Source organism: Populus alba, chromosome 8 (genome assembly GCF_005239225.2).
Source record: "Populus alba chromosome 8, ASM523922v2, whole genome shotgun sequence".
Lineage (NCBI taxonomy): Eukaryota > Viridiplantae > Streptophyta > Magnoliopsida > Malpighiales > Salicaceae > Populus > Populus alba.
Window position 1 is genome coordinate 7,347,940 of NC_133291.1, and position 23,329 is coordinate 7,371,268.

At 35.5% G+C, this 23,329-nt stretch overlaps 3 protein-coding genes and 1 pseudogene across 4 annotated transcripts; all 4 read right to left on the minus strand.

The window, feature by feature from the left end:
• Nucleotides 1-37: 37 nt before the first annotated feature.
• Nucleotides 38-706, minus strand: LOC118040008 (probable calcium-binding protein CML15; annotated as a pseudogene).
• LOC118040007 (uncharacterized) lies at nt 519-2,263 on the minus strand. The gene is made up of 2 exons (XM_035046876.2): nt 1,613-2,263; nt 519-994 (listed from the first exon to the last, which is right to left on the minus strand). The coding sequence occupies exon 1, from the start codon at nt 2,261-2,263 to the stop codon at nt 1,625-1,627; it is 639 nt and encodes a 212-aa protein (XP_034902767.1). The 3' UTR covers nt 519-994; nt 1,613-1,624.
• Nucleotides 2,263-8,341, minus strand: LOC118040005 (proline-rich receptor-like protein kinase PERK9). The gene is made up of 8 exons (XM_035046874.2): nt 6,555-8,341; nt 5,708-6,118; nt 5,534-5,620; nt 5,015-5,085; nt 4,829-4,905; nt 4,460-4,607; nt 3,254-3,415; nt 2,263-3,143 (listed from the first exon to the last, which is right to left on the minus strand). Exons 1-8 carry the CDS (start codon nt 7,519-7,521, stop codon nt 2,973-2,975), a joined length of 2,094 nt encoding a protein of 697 aa, XP_034902765.1. The 5' UTR covers nt 7,522-8,341; the 3' UTR covers nt 2,263-2,972.
• A 6,586-nt stretch (nt 8,342-14,927) lies between these two features.
• Nucleotides 14,928-20,311, minus strand: LOC118040004 (uncharacterized). 2 transcript variants are annotated; one of them, XM_035046872.2, is made up of 8 exons: nt 19,698-20,305; nt 18,496-18,620; nt 17,205-17,242; nt 16,297-16,407; nt 16,129-16,208; nt 15,533-15,569; nt 15,419-15,460; nt 14,928-15,313 (listed from the first exon to the last, which is right to left on the minus strand). In XM_035046872.2, the coding sequence occupies exons 1-8, from the start codon at nt 19,956-19,958 to the stop codon at nt 15,228-15,230; spliced, it is 780 nt and encodes a 259-aa protein (XP_034902763.1). In that variant the 5' UTR covers nt 19,959-20,305; the 3' UTR covers nt 14,928-15,227. The 2 variants fall into 2 exon arrangements, with proteins under 2 accessions (XP_034902763.1, XP_034902764.1); XM_035046873.2 differs by lacking the exon at nt 16,297-16,407 and having other exon boundaries at nt 19,698-20,311.
• Between the last annotated feature and the right edge of the window lie 3,018 nt (nt 20,312-23,329).

Sequence of the window (23,329 nt, forward strand, 5' to 3'; positions counted from 1 at the left end):
CTCCTCCTTCCATCTTGCTCACAGGAATCCCATGACCAGACCTTAGAAAAAATTACATTTACACACACAAGAAATTACAAGAAAAATCAAATGGACAAAAAAAAAGAAATAAATAAAAGAAAAGGTCATAGGATCATCTCAAACCATCAATGATGCTGACGACACATTAATGGATATTGCAGTTCCCAATGTCTGTGTCCATGTATTAACAAGACTATTCTCATCATGCTCTATGGAACTTTGATGCCATGAAAATCAGCAGCGGATTTAGCCATGATGCTTGCAAACTCGTCAAACCTCAAAACACCATCTCCATTGGTGTCGGCTCTCTCATCATATCTGATATAGCTCACGATATTTCAAAGGTTGTCCCATTTTAGCCATCGATCCTGCAAGCTCAGCAGCAGTAATGAATCCATTGCCATCCCTATCAAATGATCGAAAAACCTCCAAACACTGCTCCTGGTTGATCAAGACTTCTTCATTCATATCAGGCAATATAGCATTAACCAACTCATCAAATTCAACGTGACCATTGCCATTAGCATCCATGTTAGATAACAAAGCATGAAGCTGATAACCTGTAGGTTTGAGGCCAAGAGAACGTAGAAGAGCAGCGAGTTCTAGCTGCCATCGGAAATTCGGAATCCATATCGAAGCGCATGAAGACTTCCTTGAACTGATCAGTCTGAAGGGTTGCCATCATGGCTGGAAATGGAGAAGGTGAAAGAAAAGGAAAGGAATTTTGTTTTTTGTGTATCTGTATTTTTGCTGGCCAAGGATGTGGGTGGGGCTTAAATTTATTTTTTTTCTTGTGCGTGTGTTGTCTTGAAGACTTGGAATACTGGAATGGTTCTAACCAAAACCGCTTTTATATCATTGCCGTGTTATGTGGGGATAAAAAGAGCAAAGGTATTTAAGTATTGAAGTTTCTGAAAATGTGTTTGTGCACATGAGGGCATGTGGATTGGTGGTATATCCTTGGAGGATTAGCCTGCATGTTAAAATGTTTATTCTAGAACTTGGCAACTATATTTGTTCTCCATGTTGTCATTTAAGATTGAAGATGAAAGAAAAATGACAACGAATATAGATATGCTTGCTTAAAATTCAACAGAAAGAAAGATCTAATCTTAGTGTGCAGAAACTAGATTAAATATATCTTTATTGTTTTATTGAATGGACTGTCCTGGGTAGCATGGGTTGAAAGTTATTTCTCCCGTTGAATGTTATATTTCTGAGAGATTCAGAGCATTTTGTGGTCAGTAGTTGACAAGCAAAAACTATTCAGGAAATCAAGCCAGTTCTTAAAACCAACAATTAATCAAACCCCATCTGCAAATGATTCTCATTCCAATACACCTCCACGACATTAATTGTGGAGAATTATTGCATATGTCCAATGCAGCTTGGAACCTTCTTAGAAAATCACCACATTTATCCTTTATGATTAAGGGTACTGAAATTGTATTTTGACGATATTGGCATTCTAGTCTCATTGTTCATGTAAGAGCAAAATAGCCTAATGATGAGTAAAGAATGACTTGGATGCAAATTTCTAATCAAGTGGAACTACTATGGATGTATACAATAAATTGGAAATGGAACTTACTTTTTTGCTTTATTAATATGAATGCCTGGAAGATGTACTGATTGTTTCAACCACTTCAAACTGTGCAACACTAAAATCAAATTCCTGCACAGCTACTATACATGCTGGAGAGGTCCCTGATCCAACCCTACCCCAAAAGCTTCCGAAAGCAAACTCCCCCTTCTGAGAAAATCCTTCCAAGACTTCCTCAACTTCCTCAATGCAGCTCTCACAATCATGCCCTCCATGGAAGTCATCTACTTGGATTTCTATAGACCCTTCTAGAAATTTATCAAAACTATCCTGGAACCTACCCCTGACTGATTCTAACATCTTCTCTTTCTTTCTGTGCCAAAGCTTCTTCTTAGCATATGCTCTGGTCTTCTGAATGACTTTGCGGGGAAGTTCGAGCAAGACGAATATGATTGATTGTAGTATCAAGCATTGGCAGCAACAAGATATGACTACACAATCTGTGGCCAGCATGTTCAGATCTTCCATGGATGTCAAAGATGGAAGAAGGAAGGGGATGATGTTGATGAAGAAGAATGGTTGATGAAGGTATGTCTTGTTAAGGAATACGTTCCTTGTCCTCATTGGAGGGTAATCAGAAAGGGTAAAGCAAACAGAATGATATGTGGCAAAGCTAAAAAAAGGGAGGCAATTAGTCATGAATTAAAAGATTACATGCTCCATTTCCTGAAATGCAGCCATAGCTTTTAGTTTGGATCATTGCATACAATAGAATATTGGACGTAAAGGGAAACATAGGGCGTCCAGATGTTGTTGCTTGAAACCTACTTTTCTTGGGAATTAGACGGTTGCTTGTATGACCACAAGCCTTGCCTTGAGTGTTTTGAAGTGTCTTCAAGATTCTCTCCCCTACTCAAGAATTGAAATTAACGAAAGTTAGTTACTGTCCATGCGATGGCTTTCTTCACAAGCTTTTCCCTCGAGTTAACCGAACTTGGTTCCACTCACTGTACATGGTTCGTAAGTTTAACATTCTCTCTCTGTCGGAATTTTGTTTTGGTCCTTTATCTTGGATGGTTGTATGTATGAAGCATGTAACATTTCCTTTTCCGCTAAGACATCATGGGTGTGCCTTTATTCTTCTAAAACAATTACCTAAACACTCTAAAAAAACTTAGTTTTACTGTTCACCACTTCGATATATTTTTTCAACCCAGCTATGATGTGGGAAAACCAATTTAACCCGGCTACCAGTATTAAGGGCTTGGAATCCAATCCCTGCGGCAGAGAGATAATTTCAGAGACCATCCTGTGCATCTTGAGCTTGTATAGGCTCCATCTCGAAATTCATGAGTCCTGCTGCTGTTTGTCGAAGAATTCATCTCTAACACTATTTACCATGTGCTCTTTAAGTATCCGCGGTAAAAAAATCTGTACTGTAATTTTGACTACCAAATGCCATCCTTCGAAATAGTCTGATTTCTTCAGATTGTTGTGCAGAGTTAAATAACTCACTTTCTCCTACTCTCATTCCATTGGTTAGATCAGCAGTTGCCAAGGTATGGAAAGCTCTAACAACCTGAGAAGCATATGCAGACTTAAAGAAATGCATCCCGCCATCTCCAAATCTGAACATTTAATGATAAAAGCAAGAATTTTCATCTAGTTCTGCGATCAAATTGCAATTACCTGTCCCATCCGTGGCCTCTTAGTAGCTGAATGCCGCACACAGCCCGCGGCAGCCTCAATCATCTGGAACATTTCACTTTCAATGTAATTCTTTTCAAGCCGTGGATCTGCCAAGCTTTCAAATTCCTCATTTTCTAGTGCATGATTTAGCAAAGGTCGAGCCTGAAAGAAAAGGTACGCTTTGGGTGAGAAGATTTCGAGCACGAAATTGAGGAGGATCAAATACTAGCTTAACATATAGATCTATTTCTTTGAACACGTGCATTTTTTTTCCTTTTCTTTTTCTTTTTATAGATACAAAAGGAGATTACATTATTGAAAAGAGAACAAAAGAAAACTAAAAAAAGCAGGATTATGTATTCTCCACCAAAAAGAACAGAGAAGACAAAACGACATCAAGACAATTTTTAAAGACATACCACTGTTTCAACTCTGTGCATTTGTTTTATCAGTTACCCATTTTTTATCATTCATGCACTGAGGAATATCATGATTATGTACTGAATTTAATTCAAGGTTCAGAAAAATTAGTCCTAGATCTGGGATGGCTTTATATTTTCGATGTACTGAGGTATTTTCATCAGTTAAAAATCTATACATGATTAGAGGCCACAGTCTGCATATACTAAGGAACAGCATCCACTCATCAAGCAAATCTTCCAAACAACCTCATTCTAAAATAAGCACACCTGTTCCTTAAATTAAACCACTACGGGTACATATAAGAAGTTTAAAACAAACTCTCTTCGAAACAGATCTAGTAGCCCTGTTTCTATTACTCTTGTAACTAATGTTCTAAAAAATGTGACAGTTTCAGCAACATCTACTGGTATCAAAGCTAAGCAGTCAGAAGCCATAAAAACTTTTTACTCAAACTAAGCCATATCGAACATATCACAGATAAGTAGCAACTTCAGGAAAAATGATCTGATTGAGTTTATCATTTATGCATGCTGAAATAAAAGGCACATCTATAGGATAGATCTGCTCAGCAGACAAAGAAAGCTAAGCACAAGGTCAATACAGAGAGTAATTGATCTGTCAATAAAATTGTCATTCAAGCCCTTAATACTTGTAAGTAGGTTATTGGATGTATCTATAATGCATGCTTCAATGAACAATCAACAATTCATGAAAACTGAACGAGACTTTTTTTCATCAGCTGAACAGTCAGGGTGCATTATAGATAGTGCACAAACAATTTACCCATTCAACAAGACTCTCCTCTCCCATGGGCTGCGATGCATCCACAGGCTTCCGTCCAGTGATTAGCTCCAGAAGCACAACTCCATAAGAGAACACATCAGATTTATCTGTTAATTTGCCGCTTGATGCATATTCAGGGGCCATGTATCTGAGCAATCAATTAAACATTAATGGCTGATATATGTTCATTTCACTGGAAAAGAAAATAACACACAGCTGTACTTCAAAAACAGTATTCCCATCAACTCCTGGCTGATTGAAGCCCTCCCTCCAGAAAAAATTAAAAGAGAGAGAGAGAGAGAGAGTAGGGGTGCCTCTAAGTAGCCCTGTTGTGGCGGGTATTTAAGCAAATAATAGATGAGTTATTACCCAAAGGTTCCCATAACACGCGTTGTTACATGAGTGTTTGTATCGAGAGCTAATTTGGCAAGCCCAAAGTCTGAAACCTGCAAAGTAAAATCTAGAAGCATTTAAACAACAATCTACTTGAAACTAATCATCAATAAATGGTAAAGGGAAAACTGTGAATAATCAGAAGCTAAAAACCATGCATACCTTAGCTTCGAAGTTGATATCTAAAAGAATGTTTGACGACTTAATATCCCTGTGAATAATCCGAGGGTGACCTAAACATATAATAGTAAATCAAATGAATAATACCTGCTACACCATCTGCAGTCGATTAAGTGTTTTCATTCAATATTTTAGTGTAAGAAACCAGTGCATCTATCAATGATCACATGGATGAGTTCTTATCAGCATGTTCTTAACTCTAAGAACATCAGTAGTACTAAAACTGGTATGCTCATACTAATCTTGATTAAGATGAAATTCTGCTTATGCTTTTAGGAAGAGAATATTGTAAAATCCTTCAGTTATTAGATCTTTGTTTTTTATTAGTGAATGTTGGATCATAACATTTGAAAATGAAGAGCAGGTACCAGTGGATAGCTTAAGAAAACAGTTGCCATGTGTAGAAAAAGAATAAAACACTGGTGAATAATTTCTTGAACTCATTTTGGAAGTGAGAGTGAACATTATCCAGCTACTAAAATCGAGACTTGAAATACTTACAATCTTCATGGAGATAAGCTAACCCCCGAGCTGCACCAGCAGCAATCTTAACACGCGTTGCCCAGTCCAGAGCTGGCCTACCCACCTCTACAGAAAGAAAGACCAACATGTATGACTGATGAACCATTTTGATGAACTGACATGCCAAATCTCAGTTATAAGAAATAGCTTTACCATGAAGATGGAAATGAAGGGTATTGTTAGGGACATAATCATATACGAGCAATCTTCGGGTGTCAGATATGCAGTAGCCCACAAGTGAAACCAAATGGCGATGGTGTATACGACTAATAATCTCGACTTCAGCTTTAAATTCTCGCTCACCTTGCCCTCCACCAATTTTCAGCTGTTTCACTGCCACGTCTCTCCCATCTGGCAGGTAACCTTTATATACAGTACCAAATCCACCTTCTCCCAAAAGGTTTTGGGATGAAAACCCATTTGTCGCCTTGACTAGCTCTTCAAACGCAAACAAAGGCCTTGAATTACCTAATCCACTTGATTGAGGTGGCAAAGAAAAACAATCGCTGCTAGAACCACTTGTTATTAGGGGAGCTGTAGACTGAGTCTTTGTGAAAGTTGAACCTGAGGAGACAAATTTAAACCCAACAATATCATTCAAAGTGCTTAACAACAATCTCATTAAATGCAAGTCTGCTAGGAATAGATTACCGTCTTGATAGGTGAGCTGACAATAAATTAACCAATTATTTGTATTCTTTTAAGTTTTAAGATCAAAATGACCATATGATTTACATATGTGATAAACCCTTTGTATTTGTTAAACTATTAACCAGAAGTTATGCTCTAGAAAAATTTGATTGCAAATCAGACGCAGTACAAATTGCAAAGGTTATATCAAATTATGAGAACAAACACCAGTGAAAGTTTTGGACGTGACAGAGAAAAAACCTCTTGGCAGAGTTACCAATAGCAGTACTTATTGAATATGAGTGATACTGTTGCAAAAAGTCACAACATGTTAAAAATGCAATGGCGAAATGCTGTTTGAAATATATACCTGATCTTGGAGACGAGCCCAAAGAAGATGGCATAACATAAACACCATTCAGTCCAGAAATCTCTTTTCGCTGCTTCCTCATGCACCAGAGAGCCAATCCAACGAGGATGAGCATTATAATTCCTATTGCTGCACCAATAGCCGCTATACCTCCAATACCAATGCCCCCATTACCTGTGGAGTTTGAACTCTCGGGTGAATTAGGGGCAGGAGACAGTCTTATTGTTGGTGGTGACAATGCTGGTGGAGTAGAATATGATGGGACAGGTGTTGGTAGAGGAGCAGTTGCAGTTGGAGGAGTAAGCATAGGAGTTGGGGGCACATTACTGGGAAGAGGGGCTATTGATGCTGGTGGAGGTGGTGAATTCTCAGGTGGAGTCGATGCTGGCGGTGGAGGTGATCTTCGAGGAGGTGAGACAGATGCTGGTGGTGGGGGAGGATTGGTAGGCAGTTGTGATGGGGTTGGAGGAGGTGGTGGTGGTGAATTTTGAGGTGGCCTTGATGAGGGTGGTGGTGGAGGTGAACTCTGAGGTGGTGGTATTGATGATGGTGGTGGAGGAGAATCCTTAGGTGGTGGAGTTGATGACGGTGGTGGAGGGGAACTTGTAAGTGGATTCACCGGTGGTGGTGGAGGTGAAATTGAAGGTGGATTAGATGAGGGTGGGGGTGGGGGTGAGCTCACCAGTGGTGGAGGAGAATTGGAGTTGGGTGCACTACCAGATAAAGGTGGAGAATGCGATGTCGTGGGTGGAGGGGTTAGTGGTGTGGCAGGAGGAGGATTAGAAAGAGAGGGAGGTGGCGGGGGTGGAGTTGAAGGGTTTCTTGGGTTTGGTGGAGTGGCATTGGGCTGTGAAGATGGGGAAGTAGGAGGAGGAGGAGAGGAGGCGGGCGGCGATGAGCTAGTAGTGGATGGCGGGGGTGGTGTACTGTTTGAAGGTGAATTTGGGGATGGAGATACAGTTGCCATTACTTCAGATCCAAATCAAGTGATTTTGAATTACAGGTCATGCAATAATTAACATCACAAAATTTTAAACCTCCATTAATTTTTCACTATGTTCTCTCAATTCAAGTACAGAAGGATTTTTTTATCAAAACTCACAGATCAATTTCAAGAAGAACTTCCAAAATTTACAAACTTTAAAACCAATAGAGATTCAAATCACCGAACTTAACCAACTAAATCCTGAAAAGTCACCAAACATTCACAGCAACCACTTTGGAGCCAGAACCTGATCGCCTGGGCTCTTTAGCTAAACCCAGAATTCCAGTCTCTTTCCAGCTAAAACCCAGATCATATATATCACAAACCAAACCAAACCCACATCACTAGAGCAACCTTTAAGCAACGCCCATGTTACTATATTTAGAGTAAAATAAAAAAGATTCAGACTTTGATCAGCAAACTGATTCCAGCAACACCAATAAGATCCTCTCCATTCAATGAGAAAATGCAGCAACACTTGCACCGTTGGTTTTTCTACAAACAAGAAACCGCGTGCCAAAAGCCCGAAAAAACTCAAAAAAAGGTACAATTCCTCAACTTCTTCTGGTCATTTGCGTTGCAGCAAAACTCTCTAGCACTCTTGATCTCTGTATTCCCTGCATAGGAAGTTCAGATGAGGAACAAGAAGCAGTGTTGATAGAGACCCTCAAAGCAGAAGAATACTGGGGCAGTTTTTTTTAGCATGAATAGTAAACGTTAAGATATTTTTAAAATCTTCGTAGCGTAAGTGGTTGCGCTGCTTCTTATGGGGGCGCGTGTATACACGCTTCAAATTTTGATATTAATATCGAGAAAAAAAATATTAAGTTCTTTAAAATAACATGAAAAATATTTTCTTAAGATAATTAAAAATATATATAGTTTTACTTCTTATTATCGAGGAAATCAGAGCATCATCGTCTCCGTCATGATAATATTATTATTAAGGGTCAATTGATGCAAAGCACTGTCTTTGTGGTAACGTCAAGTCCAAGATACGCTGTATGAACATGTGACTTTTTAAAAAAATACAAAGATGTCTATATCTTTAAATTCATCTGCAATTAGATTTTTTTTTTTTATTAATCTTGAGTAAATGATCTATGTTTTGGCTTGTACATTTATAAATCTTGTTTTCCATTATTCTTAAAAACCCTAATAAAACTGAATTCTGAGTGATGACATACGGAATGAGCTCATTCATCGCATTGCAAGGAGAAGAAAGGCAGAAAGAATTGTTCAAGGTGAAGTGAAAGGTCTTCTTTCATTGCTAAATGTTGCTCTCGATGAACCGTGGACTTCTCTGCTCTTATCATAAAGTTATTCCTTTCTTGATGTTAAAACGACAGGTTTGATAGATGGAAGAGGAAAGAAAAAAATTGTAATTAAGATACCCACCTGCCCCTCGGATAATGATTTCTCCTTCAAGCCGTGTTTGATCCTATAAACTAATCCTTAATGATGTGTAATCTGTTGTTTATTTGGACTTTTTTTTTAGTTTTTTTTTTAAATTATTAATGTGAGTGTCCGAGTTAGTTTACTTGCTTATTTACTAATTTCACAGTTTTTAAAGTTAACATGACCATATAAAGTTTCCAATAGACTTTGAAAAGATTCGAACTAATGATTATTAGGGAGCAAATTCAAGACCTGATCAGAATTAAGCTACATTTCAATGTTCTTTTAAATCTTGATTAGTATTGTAGTAACGGTTGGTTTTTAAAGTGTTTTTTATTTGAAAAAAATATTAAAATAATATTTTTTATTTTTAACATCAACATATTAAAACAATCTAAAAAATATTTAAAAAAATAATTTAAAATAAAAAAATATAAATTTTTTTTCAAAAATATTTTTAAAATATAAAAGCAAACATGCTCTTACTAATTATTAAAATATTTGGTGTTTTTAATTCAGCATGGTGATGCCAAGCGTTGTTTCATTTTAATTTTCTCCAATTAAAGGAACAGATCAACACTGATTCATCTTTGTATATTCTTTAGTGACTTAGAAATACCCTTTGATGAGTTCGAGGAGATGCTCGGAGTATAATATCATTTAAAATGTCATGGCATCTACAATTACTCTATGAGGTAAACTTATGTTTTTACTCTAAATTCGAATCTTGTGTGCTTTGTTTTTTCTATATTCATGTGAATTTTGTGACATGAAGCTAGATGCAATGGTTGTTTCATGTGTGAAAATAACTTCAAATATGTGACAGCTATGAATTGCTATAATAATGATTTATTTATTTTTCAGAATCAAAGTAAAAAATATAAAGAAATGAGATGGTTGTTTCAAACTTGGGATAAAAAATTCATTTTAATCCTTGAATTTTTCAAATTATAGCATCCGGCCTTTTAATATATAAAAAATTTAATTTGAACCCAAAACTTTATTTATTTTATTTCATGACTTGAGAGGTGAGAGAGAAAGTAATCGGTTTTAATGGTAATGAGAGAGTCTATTGATATTGACTTTAACTATGAAAAATAATGATTTTTGTGTGTATGAGTACAATTCAATGAAATGTTCTTTGTCCTTCACCTTACATGAGATAGTAAATCTAAGCTCAAAAAGTTTATTTAATTTTGGGTTTTTTAGTTGTTTGATGCCATAAATAGTTTTTTTAATTTGTATACGGTGTTTTCTAAATGTTTTAGGTCAAAAATTAATTAAAAATCAAGTTTTTATAGCAAAAAAAACCTTGACTTGATTTTTTGACAACCTTCTTGTCCCTTGTTTTTTTTTCTCAAAAAATAAAGGGGCGTTATCCACCCTTTGAAAAAAATATAAAAATAACTCAACCCATGCATGTGAGCCTAAATTGAAAGGCCCGCATGCTTTGACTGTTTTAGTTCAAGCGTGTAAATTAATTTTTTTTAATATTTGCAACCCTATATAATATTTTTCTCCTTTTATTATATTCAATTAAGATTGTATTTATTTCTATTATTGTTTAATTAAATAGAAAATTGTTTATAATAAATAAAATATTAAATATAAAATGATAAATTGTCACTGTTGATGGATAAATATCTTGATTTATTTTTTTATTTTATTTGTTAGCTGTCATCAATGATTTTTATTTATTCATTTACATAAATCATTCTTAAAGTATTTAATTAAATAAATATATGAGTTTTACTATGAATATTTTATATCAAAAAGTGCACTGAAAAAGCTTGTATGTTGAGCTTTTTTTTATGACTGAAAAACATGACTCAATATGCAGCGCACGGTGAAATAGCCAGTAGAGGCTGTCGACAGCTTTATCCACTTCAACTTCAAGTTGCAGGTAAAGGAAACTGGAAGGCAGAGAAATTATAATAAAGAAGAGGAAAAATGCTTGGTGAGCTAACATCAAAATGGAAGAAAGTGCCTGACCCAAAGGACACAAAATCTCAAAAAGGTGGTGGAGGGCCATTTTTGTCCAATCATTGGCATATCTATGCCAACCCGTGAACTTCAAAGTTCCAACTTTTTTTTTAAAAAAAAAAAAAAAAAAAAATCAATTTGTTTAGACTGTGTTTGTTTTTTTAGTAAAAAAAATTAAAAATTAATTTTAATAATGTTATATTTTTTATGTATTAATATCAAAAATATTTTTTAAAAAATAATTATTTTAATATATTTTAAAATTAAAAAATTATTTGAAAAACAACTATGATATAATATCAATTCAACTCTTAATGCTTTTACATTACTAGAACCAATCATATTATAATTATCTATGAATTTTTTTTATTTTTTTTATTTTTCAAAATATTTTTATATTTAAAATATATCAAAATAATATTTTTTTATTTTTAAAAATTTACTTTTAACATCAAAACAATATAAAATTATAAAATTAATTTAAAATAAAAAAAAATATTTTTAAAACACCATACTAGAAGATGATGCTTTGAGGTGTCGGTGGAGGTCGAAGAAAGATGGGCAAGCAGACCGTAAATTTGACTGCACGCGTACTGGGTCCTTGATCCAGGCATGCACTTTGACAGCACGGAGACTAAAAAACCCAACAAACTACGCGTAAAAGTTATGAGAATCAGGCCATTGAATCGCTGTGGGTGAACCATAAATATTAGTAATTAATGTTTGGTAGCCTAGAGCTAGAGTCTATCTCAATTACTCAATTATTAACTATGAATTCTATTTCTCGTATATAAATGTGTGAACATCTTGAATGATTCCCTGTATAGGAAAAGGATAGCTTTGTTTCAAATGTTAGAACCAACTGGGGGGTTTGGTCAAAATTTAAGACAGCATGTCATGCACTCAAACACTACTTGTAGAATGGTAGCCTAGGATCTTGGTGTGAATTTAACCTGCAAGGAAGCATGCATCGAGTTCAAATTTAGAGAAGGTCATAATAAAATAAAATCTCAAAAATGTATCACTCCAGGTTTGAGTTCAGTGTGACCTTTACTGATAAGAGAAAAAAATAATCCTTGCAAGCAATTGGGCTTGGTCAAATTTAGGACGACATGTGATGTGCTCGAAATCTGTGTTGTATGAACATGAATGGCTGATTGTCCATTTATTTCATAGCTTCAATTGTATTGAATTCTCCCGTGTATAAATGACTTGTACGCTCCATAACCATGAAAATCCTCGCCTGGAGTGGCTGTTCAGAATTCAAGATGTTATTGCTCATGAATGGTTAACCTGATCTCTATCGGGTTCACCCTTTAGAATGATTCAATTCTGGATTGATTGTAGTACTGCTGCATTGGCCCCGAGGAACTTTTAACAAAGACTTTGATCAAGCTGGTTGTGCAGAGCCCAAATTGAATCTGTTTATAGGCTTGGAACTTTGGATGGTCCCAAGAATGCCTCACACATGCTTCCCACAAAAGAAAAGGAAAAGAAGAAATGAAATAATTCAACCGGTGCAAGTATTTAACTACGATGACCTCGGAGCAACCCAAAAGGGATGCATCGTAGCACTGTTTAACGTTGGAGTGCATAGGAAGAAGAAGATAGTGTCGAAGTGTGCTCTGTTTGCCCAGAAAAACCGCTCCCTTTTTAGGGCCTCTATGATAGAATTGGCAAAATAATCAAAGGTCTTACTCTCTCCAAAACGATTTAGAGCATCCACAACCATACTCTTTATCATGGCTCCTTGGCTATAATAGCAAGTATAGGCTTCTTAATACACTTTTTATTCTAGCTTTATGAACAGTGCTCGCTACATATAGCGAGATAGCACTCCTTGGCTGAGATAGAAGATTGAGCAACGAAGTTTGCGGGCAAAGGAAGGCTTAGTTCCAGGGTACCTGGTAGACCAAACAGGGGTGGAGAAGGTACGAGGAAGTACCTAGTACACTCGTTTCTTACCTCGAAGCTTGGCAAAGGAAGCTTGTCTCTTTGTTTTAGCAAGTGAAGAAAAAGGGAAGCGAGGCGCCAAAAAAAAGGCCAACAGTAAGGATTCGAGTCAAGAGTAAATCGTACTTGCATAGTGGGGACACAAAGCATGTCATGGCTGGCATGGCCATCATCACTCTTGTCTTTGGTGTCCCTTGGTTCCTCATGAACAAAGGTTGGTTTTCTTTTCTTTTGATTCTCTACCATATAACTATGTCTTTAAATCGATTGGGTTGCTTTAATATCAGTTTTGGATTGGTAGTTCAATGATGAAAAGGAAGTGAGAAGTGAGAGGAAGTGAAAGTTATAATCTTTTTGCAGTTTTCTTTACTGGTTCGTTAGTATGGTGATGCTGCTTTGTGTTAATTTTTGTTTGCTAAATGGAAAGTTAAAGGGAAGGGAGGGTGTTTTCAAAATTTTAGATTTTTCATCTTTTATTGATTGGGAAGATGATCTACGGTTGAGCTCAACAGAGAAGTATTGCTTTGTGTTAAAAAGTTAATTACTCAAAGTGCTGCTGCTGCTGCTGGGTTTGATTTGTTTGGTTCCTAAAGAATGTTATCGAGCAGGAATTATTTTTTTTACTTTCCTGCTTCTTTTTCTTTGTTTTCCCTACTTGCTGAAGATATTTTATCATGGTTGGTTTTTTTTATTATTATTATTAATGTGGGTGTTCAGGCTAATTTGCACGTATTTTAACTAATTTTTCAGGATTTAAAGTTAATGATTATATAAATTTTCAGTGACTATCATATTAGCCATCACAATCCTCGAATATGAGATTATATGAAGAGCTAAAGGTTGGTTTCTTAAGCTGCTGAGTCAGTGCGGAGCCATGCATTAGAAGCTTGTCATGGTGTTTGGCAGAGGAAGCATGTCTTTCTGTAGAAGTTTAAATTTTGATAGCTAGAGGTGATGATTTAATGATTTGTTTGTGTTGACTGGGCATGTGATCATACACTTTGCAATAAAAATCTTGTCTGTTTCTTTAGTTTCTAGGAATGGGTTACGATCTTGATCGGTGGATGGTATGATTCGAAGTTGCTTTTTATTTTTGATTATTTGATTCATGTGTGTTGGGTAATATATTTGTTTGAAGTTATACGAAAAATCATGTTTGTGCTTGTTATTTTGAAAATACTTGTGCATTCATGATATATAATTTGAATAATAAAAAAAATATTCACAACTTTTTATATTTAAGAAATGTAATCTGATTTTTTAAAGAACTAGCTAAAATAATTTTCAAACTATTTTAGATGGTGTTTTATATAGTAATAGTAGTTATTTTTTAAAATATTTTTTACTTATAAATAAATTAAAATAATATATATATATTTTTTATTTTTAAAATTTATTTTTAATATTAGCACAATTTAAAAATATTAAAAAAACTAATATAAAAAAATAAAGTTTTAAAAAACTCTGATTAAAACGCTATCATAAACCAACATTTTACTTCAAAATAAAGAGCAGATCTTGATGAACTGCAGAAAGAGACTGACCCATGATGGGCCTATTGCTCGTAGGCAACAAGGTATTGAGTCTATTGACTCACTCTCCACGCGTTCATCTTGTTCAGAGAGCTTAGTGTAGTAAAGATTGTTTTTAATTCAAAGTACTAAAGTAAAAATAAATAAATTTTAATGAAAAACAAGTTAAATCTCAATGTTAAACGAGCACTAAACCTTTGCTGCACGAGCAAGCCCCCTCGTACCTTAAAAACACCGACATCACAAGGACCGGTGTCCTACTGAACCCAAATAACATTGTGATGATGGCCATGGAATCTACGCAGACATGAACAGGGGCATGAGCCATGAGCTCGAGTAGGCAGAATGCAGAAGCACGAGTGCCTGTAACTACGTGGTTGATAATGCGATACATATGATTTTATCACCAAACAGAAGCTTGCCTATGTTTGTTCAAGGACACAATCATATATGCATCACAAGCTACCATTAGAAGAGTGCTTCTCGCTGCCTTGGTAGGTCAGAGGACATAAACGTACTCCATTATTGAAGTTCACTAAATAGTAATAATAATAATAAAGATTATAACACTTCGACACTTGAGCATTACTGGACACAACAGTGGTAACACTAAATCCTGGAATTATAATTCTTTGGTCGTTAGTTGCCTACGATGAGCCCTGCCGTGACTCGGGAAGAGGAACCAATTCGTTAACCTCTTGTTATTAGTAATCCTTTCATAACCAGGCAGTGCAACAAAAGCGTATAAAGGTAAGAGAGGCATCGATACCAAAGGAGCTGTCTCAACCTTAGAGGGGATGAAAAAGGAGGCTGGACCAGGGATCAGTTTTGCTTTTTGGCCAGTGTAGATTTTCTTCTTGAGGCAATCTCAGCTGCCCAGCTCTTTCCTATCTCAGTTTGAAATTTCCCTACAGATAGAAGGGATGCATGACAATTATAAACAAAATTTTATCACAGTAAAACTTCAAAAAGCTCCAGTTGCAGACAGTTTCGGATGAAGTAGCAGATTCTACCTGCTGTCGAAAGGAAAAACTCATCCAGCACCTTCCCGTGTTCTGCAAAAACATATTAATTTTGAATGAGAAAAGTCATTGAAGCGGAAAATATCAATTCGTCAGATAACCTACCCATTTCATATTCCAAAGCTTGCAAAATCATCTCAACCTGCACAAAAGACATGGGACCTTTGATTATTAACAAATTATTGAACATAGGAAGGTATATATGTATATAAATGTGAATCAAGTGCTATAAGAAAACCATCTATGTGGTTAGGGAATTTTACTTCTGGGGAGCATGGAACTTTGTCGGTTCATTACATCGAAGATGATTACAGTAGAAAAGCCCTTTATTTAACATTAGGTAGCTTTCCTTGTGAATATATAAAAGTACATTCATATATCTACCAATAGACAAAACATTTCAACAGCAACCAGTGAACATGAACACAAAATGAGGATCACGATGTCAATGGATGGAAGAAGTCCCTGGGCAGAAACCAAAACTACTTTAAGGCTTGGTCATAAGAGACAGCTTCCTGCAGCTTTTCAAAAAAAATTGGCATATATATGAATATATGGCGCACATGACAAACACATTTATTTGACGACTGTCCTGTGTTACAATGAGTTTCACAACATATTTCAATAGCAAGAAAATCAATTGATAACAAATTTTTGGCTTCTTTATAACATCATTCAAAAATTCAAATTTCATCACATACTTTGTCAAAGTCTTTGACAATGTTGGCCTCCAAGGAAGCATTGTTTTCATACTCCGCCCATAACTCTTTGATCTCTTCAGCTGAAAAATGAGAATATTTAATTCCAGAAAATTCAAAGCTGAATCTAATACAAGTCAAGATAACAAGGGTTGGTGAATAGTTGTGTACCCCTCATTCCTCCACCAAGAACTTCACACATTTCATTTAAAGCCGCTTGCTCCCTTCTACTCTTTTCTTGTTTAGGCACACCATCTGATGGTGTTATATCTCCAACAATAGCTATGTCCAAACCCCAACTCAAAATTCAAAACCCCCAAAAAATATATTTGCATATTTAGCAAAAGTAAAACACAATAAACTCAATTTGATATATAAAAAGAGTACAATTACAAACATGGAAATCAAAGATCAATCCATGTTGTAGCTATTGTTGGGTTCTTCTTCCACTCTACAATTATAAAGATACACAGTTCTTATTTCTGACTGCAACCCAATATTTGCAGACACACATTGTTTTCTCACTCAGTATGTGTAAGCATGGTTATGCTCTGTGGACTATTATGGTTTAGGAGCATCAACTTATATGTTTCACTTTTGTGGCCTGACAAGAGTCAAATAGTGACAAAAGAACTAGATTAAATGTGCTCATGAAACTACAACATTGAGTCTGCTCTTCTAATTTTTAGCCAAAAATTTACTCTCTGTGAGAGATCTATTATCCTAAAATTTGGTCCACTTTTTCCCTGACTTAGCAATCTATTCATGACGTGCAATGGCTGGAGCAGTTCAAGTAGATCCTTGAGCCATTTATGCAGGAAGGAGTTATTTTTCAAGGTTAATGACCAGCATGGATTCAGGACATGATTTTGCTTAGGCAAGATACTAATGACTCCACCCTCCCTCCAAATATAAGAAGAAAAATCCATGCTCTACACATTCCAAAAGAAGCATGTAAATTTCCAATTTCCATTTGAGCATAAATGAACCTGTAACCATGCCTACATGTGAAATTACACATGGAAATAACATATCATTTATCAACTATATTGGTCAATTAGAAGAATTTAGTAGAATACCTTCAGCAATATCATGCACAATCGCAATCTTTATACACCTGTTACAATAAGATAATGAAAAAAATCATAAGCAAGCCCCCAAGACAAAGGACAAGTGAAACAAAATGTCAATTACCAAATTTATCAACTTTACAAATAAAAATCATGATATTACCCAACAAAGATTTTAACTTCATTGAAAAACTAATCAGTCTGCGCCTTTCACCAAAGGAAATCTAATCTTCTATGAAATAAAAAATAAATAAAGCAAATTGTACTTCCAGGAGCATAACCTGGAAAAATACTCTGAAATAACTATTTTTTCCCTTCTCCATTCATTCTAATATTACATTACATGTTGAGAAACAATGACACCAAAATTCCAATATATCTAAGGCAGTGCAGCAGTTCCACTATCTTTTTCTACCACTCTAACTTGTCTGAAAAATGAGGCATCCAATTGTCCCGAAAAACAAATTTAATTGGTAAATTTACCACAATGCCATTTTAAAGGCCTGTAAGTTACATTAGCATTGGATACAGTATCGACAAGTAGAGTTAATCAGATGTACAACACCAGCCTCCATTTATTCACTTCAACAGACTGAAGAAATGATATAGTCTAATAGAAAATTAAATTTCTGGTTTCTATTTTCTGATTGATAGCCCAACACTTTCCTGCTTGAGCAAAAGCCTAGGAATCTTCCCCTGTATCTTAGTATGGCATTGAATCATTTGTACATTAATCATAAAAGTTCTGTAGTAAATCATTTAGAAATTGGTCTGTTCAGCTGATTAGTCTACCAATTTGGATTACATGATTATGCACCAGGCATGTTTCTTACAGCCGGCCTGCTGACCAGCTCTACAAAGCTTTTAAGATGAAGTATGGTTCATATGCTAGATAAATCTGGGCCAACCAAACTTTTGTATGAGAACCAATTAATTTTTGCTCATTGATGTCCACAAACTTTTGTATTGAACTAAATTACTGATCTTCCAGCTTGCAGAAAGAGCAGAACTTGCAAGAAGCTGGTGAGTCATGAGATCAATGCCTTTACAAAAGTTACAAATGGTATAGACTACAATGAAGTAGTTTAATACTTATAATAAACACCAATTGAAGACCCGACAAACAAATAATATGAGCTTATTAGATAAATGCAAACCACCACCTTTGCAATCAAATTAATTAATATTACTAATTGCATTTTATATGTACGGAAAGAATAAAAGAGTATAGACATTGACTGTCCTGAAGGCTCATAAAAAGAAAGAAATGCACAAGCCTTCATGGTATAAACAGTTAAACCTTTCTCGATTCACACCAGGGAGGTCCCCAACAATCAGCGCCATCAATGACATGCGGTACATATGGTCAGCAATTGATTCGGGACCCTTTATCCCATGGTTGATCCATCCCTTGCGTTTTGTGGTCTGAGTAAAGAGAGAGATTAGACATTTCTAAAATGTAATTTAGACCTTTATCTACATCAGATCAGGCTTTACATAGAGGAAAAAGAAAAGAACATGTTTTTTTTAACAAGAACCAAATATTTTGCTCGTGATCAAAGCAAAGAGAAATCCACTGAAAAAATTGAACAAGCATAATATATAGAACGCGTAAATATATAAGCATGCACGCACCCATGGTATTGGAAAAACTAAGGAAACTAAATACAGGCTCCAACCTCTTTCAGAGTTCAGAGTTGTGAATATGAGAAACAAGCAGGGCTTCGGGGGGCTTTTCTGTACCATAATAAGCCACTTGAATATATGATGATCACGTGTAGCAGAGACACCAATTATACCACATAAGTTACATTGTCCCAGCCGAGAATTTATAGTCGATATTTCAATTACAAGTACAGGGGCCACTCAGTTTGCATCATGCAAAGCTCACTATAATCCTTTAAACACGACAATGGTCTGGTAAACCCTCTAGACCTAGCCAGAGCATAATCCGCAAAACCTCATTGGATGGAAAACTTAGTGCGACATATGAAAATGGAATTATAGTAAAATGGGATACCCTTAAATGCCTCTTCTATTTAAGTCCTATCTACAGTAACAAGCACAATGCTATCCAATATCTGCATTAACCTTCATACGCTAACCAATCCAATCCTAGCAAATTCATCAACTAGAAGGCAACTCGAAAATTACCCTCCTTTGCCGCAACAAAATCGACAAATTCATTCGAGCATGCATCGATTACAAGAACAAGATCATCCGATTCTTGTTTTATTCACCTTCCTTCTAAAAGTTAGTAGCGATTTGGCATTCCAAATCCCAAAGCCTATAAGCTTCAGCAAATTATATTCCTTCAAAAAGAATTCCTAGCCTAAAAACATAATTTGTTAAATCAATTACCCACATAAAAACAACAACTATCTGCTCTAAACTGGAAAATGAAATCCCATTTCATAGCTAACAAGAAAAAGGTGAAAACTTTTCCATTTATCGCCTATTCTGAGAAAAGAAAAGCAACCCTTTTTGCACTCTCATTCATACCTTCAATCGATGGCACAATGTGAGGAAATCAATAGCCGATGACGCTGATGAGTTACCCGACACAGATTCGGTCTCCAGGACGGATCTCATGGGTCCTAGCCCATCCGAATTAAGCTTATCGCAGCGAACTAAAACGATTCTCGGGTTTGGAGCTTCGTTTAAGAAAATGGGCTGTCTCCGTTTAAAGAAAGAAAGAGAGGAGCGAGGTGGTAGAGTGCGAATCGGTGGAAGAGTGCAGTGAGTCGGTGCATTAACAGTCATTGTAGTTGTTGTTGTAGGGTGCTGTGATTTTTTGTTGGTTGAGATTGAGAAAACGTGATTTGGGTGTGCGACTGAGTTGTGGTCTGTTTATGCGCGGAAAAAAAGGGGGTAAGCCCGGGTTTTGTTGGCTTGTCTTCTTGCCTTGAACGCTCCTGTTCTCTTCAGTTGCTGTTGTGTTCTGCCTGGTCTTGGTCCCACGACACCACAAAAGATATGGGCGTCTCTCTCACTCGCAGCCACGCCTACAAACGCACACGGTCATAAGGTAATGCAGTATGCATGCACTCTTCCATTATGGGCTTTTTCTCCCATTTCCCTCTCTCTCGAGCCACAAACATACTTTTCTTTTTTTATTTTTTCCCCTCCAGAACGAGAACAAAAGAACAAAATTCAGGTGTTATAGTGTTGATAGATAGATTACACATTAACGGTCCATGTCAGTGATTATGTGGAAGCAGTAGGGTCAACAATTTAAACGCCAGATTATCCTGAGAGTAGTTATACCGAGACAATACCGGTATATTTTAATTTACCAATGAATAAATTTGATGGTTTCAAAACAACATCAATGAATCTGAAACATTACAAGCTTGATTTAAAAGAAAAAATTTAAATAAATCATGAAAAATGCTGATTATAGTTCTACTTTTTTCTAAATGATTTGAAGAGCAACGACCACATCAATCCCTTAAACTCAAAAAAATAAAGGCAGGTTTATAATGAAAATTCTTTTCAAAAAGCACCGAAATGCTCACCATCAATTAATTCTCTCAACCCTGTTTTTCTTCCTTTTTTTCCCATTCTTTTGGAAACATCCGAAAGAAATCACCCTCACTAAATAATCGCACAACATGTATACAAAGAAAAATCCCAGAAAATTATCTTCATTTTCTCTCTTTCCACCGCATCCAGATTAAGAAAAAAAATCATATTTTTCTCCTCCTCTTTTCCTCTCGATTCTCTCTTCCTGCTTTTCTTATAGTTGCTGTTTTTAACAGATTAATCTCGAAGTAATTCTCTTAGATATACTCAGGGATAATACACATGAATAAGTGGGAGTAGAAGATTATATGGAAACAACTGCGGCAAGTATTAAGAGATCGGAATTTCTGTAACTTGCAAAGATACGGTGGTTTAGGATTTATTTATTTGTGATATACTTGTGATGGCCTAGATTATGACTCTTCCTGGTTCAATACACGGTTCTCATGAGTGGTGAGTGGGCTTGTTTATGTAGAGAGTTTAGATAAACCCCACCACTTTCTCCAGGCCCAAAAACAGCTTAAAGTTCATGGGCCCATTCAGTGAATCCAGGAATCTCACTGGAGTCGCACCTTAACAGTGACAGTGTCCAATAGCACTGAGTTTGCTGGATGCAACGGGACCAGTGATAGGCCTTTTCCTTTGTACTCGTGGGCCTTTTTCCTTTTATCAATATATCAATGAAGGTTATTTCTTCTCGATCAAACAAGAAAGTCGCAGCAGCATGTATTTGCACGGGTGGTAATTAACAATATTTATAGGAGAAAGGAATTAAAAACTGTAAAAGATTTCCCCTTTTTTCAGCCCATGCAATATTTCTATATTAGAAATTACCTGAAGAACATTGTCTGAGTTGCTTGAATATAGAAACTTCAAGTTCGTGTCTTTTACCGAAAAGTATATCCATATATGCATATGTTGCTTTAAAATCAACGAGTTGCGACGGTAGTATTTCAACACGGCACAGTGGTTAACCCATTTGGAGGCTTGAATTATAGGTTTTAATCGGGTTAATTGGTTTTTTTATAAGATAAAATAACATTTTTTAAACATTATCGGCATGGAGAGTGTCCAGTTGTCAAATCAGCCATTGATACACGACCAGATTTGCTCCTCCCCCGGCAGCTGCACGAATCAACGTGATGATGAAGAAGAGGCAGGTTTGTCAACAAAACGGGCTCTTGTCGTCTCGGTAAAGGCTGCCGTAGCAATCTCGGGAGTTGAATCTCCGAAGTCCAAATATAACAAAATGTTTACAAGATTTCCTTGGTCCCCTTCGGCTTTCATTCGTAGACATCCCTCGCTCTCGTTGAATGAATGCGAGTTTTTCTTCTACCAGAAACACCTTCTAGCATTTTAATAAGGTGCCCCACGGATTGAAATATTAAAATCAAACTACTTTATTCTTTGTTTAATTACTTCAGGGGAAGAAAAAATTAAACTCAAAAGCGTTGACCGCTAACTATTGCCTGGCATCAGATTGCAGTTGATTATTTTGATTTCCCACTTCCTCGCCTTCCTTTTGTTATTTTATAGTTTTCTGAACTGGCTGGGTATTAAAAGAAAGCAAAATAATAGAAGTATAGGAATTATAAATTATTTTATTGTTTTCTGACATCACTGATTAGCGGTGAGAGTGCAGGTCGTATATGTGCCTCAGTGTGTCCTTTTTGTGGCTGTCAGAGAAGTGATTAAAGAATTCACTGCTACCGAAAAAGAAAAAAAACATATCAGAAATTATATATTGTATATAATTGGCATTGATATGACCACGTATTGATAACATGTAAAAAACATCAAATCAAAAAAAAAATTAACGTATGAAAAAAAAATAACGTTTTTCAAGGTAAGGAAATTTTAAACCGTGAACTGGTTGATGTGATGCCACCTAATTAACTGATGCGTACAAAAATAGTTAACTCAAAACATTAAGGAAGCTTTTTTAAGAAAATATTGGATTGATTTGATTTAATTTGGATTAATTTGTTCAAATTGTGATTTTAATTATGAAATTATGGTAATTTTATATAGAATTATGAAACTCGTTTTTTGATTAATCTGGTATTTAAAAATAAAATTAAAAAATTAATTTAGATTAATATGTCAAATTTACAGTTTAAGTTATGAAACAGAATAACCTCGAGAACAATAAATATAAAAAATAACTTGGATCAACTTAAATTAATTTGTCAAACTCGATGAATGTATAAAGAAAAAATATAAAATTTAATTTTTAATAAATTAAGAACATAATAAAACAATACGAGTTTACTCAAGTTAACTCAGAAAATATGTGATTCAAGTCATTAAATTAGGATGGTTTTATAAAAAGTAAAGTAAAACAAAACATGAAATTTTATTTATAATCAACTTGATTCTAAAAAGAAAAATTAAAAAAAAATTCAGTCAATTGGATTAACTCATTCAAACTCACACCTCAAGTCATGAGACTAATATAGCTTTATAAAAAGCAAATTAAAATACATCATGAAGCTTAATTTATAATTAACTCGATATTGAATGATAAAATAAAAAAATATAATTTAAAAAAAATACATAATTCAACCCACTAAACTTATAACACGGGCTATCAAATATGATAGAGACGA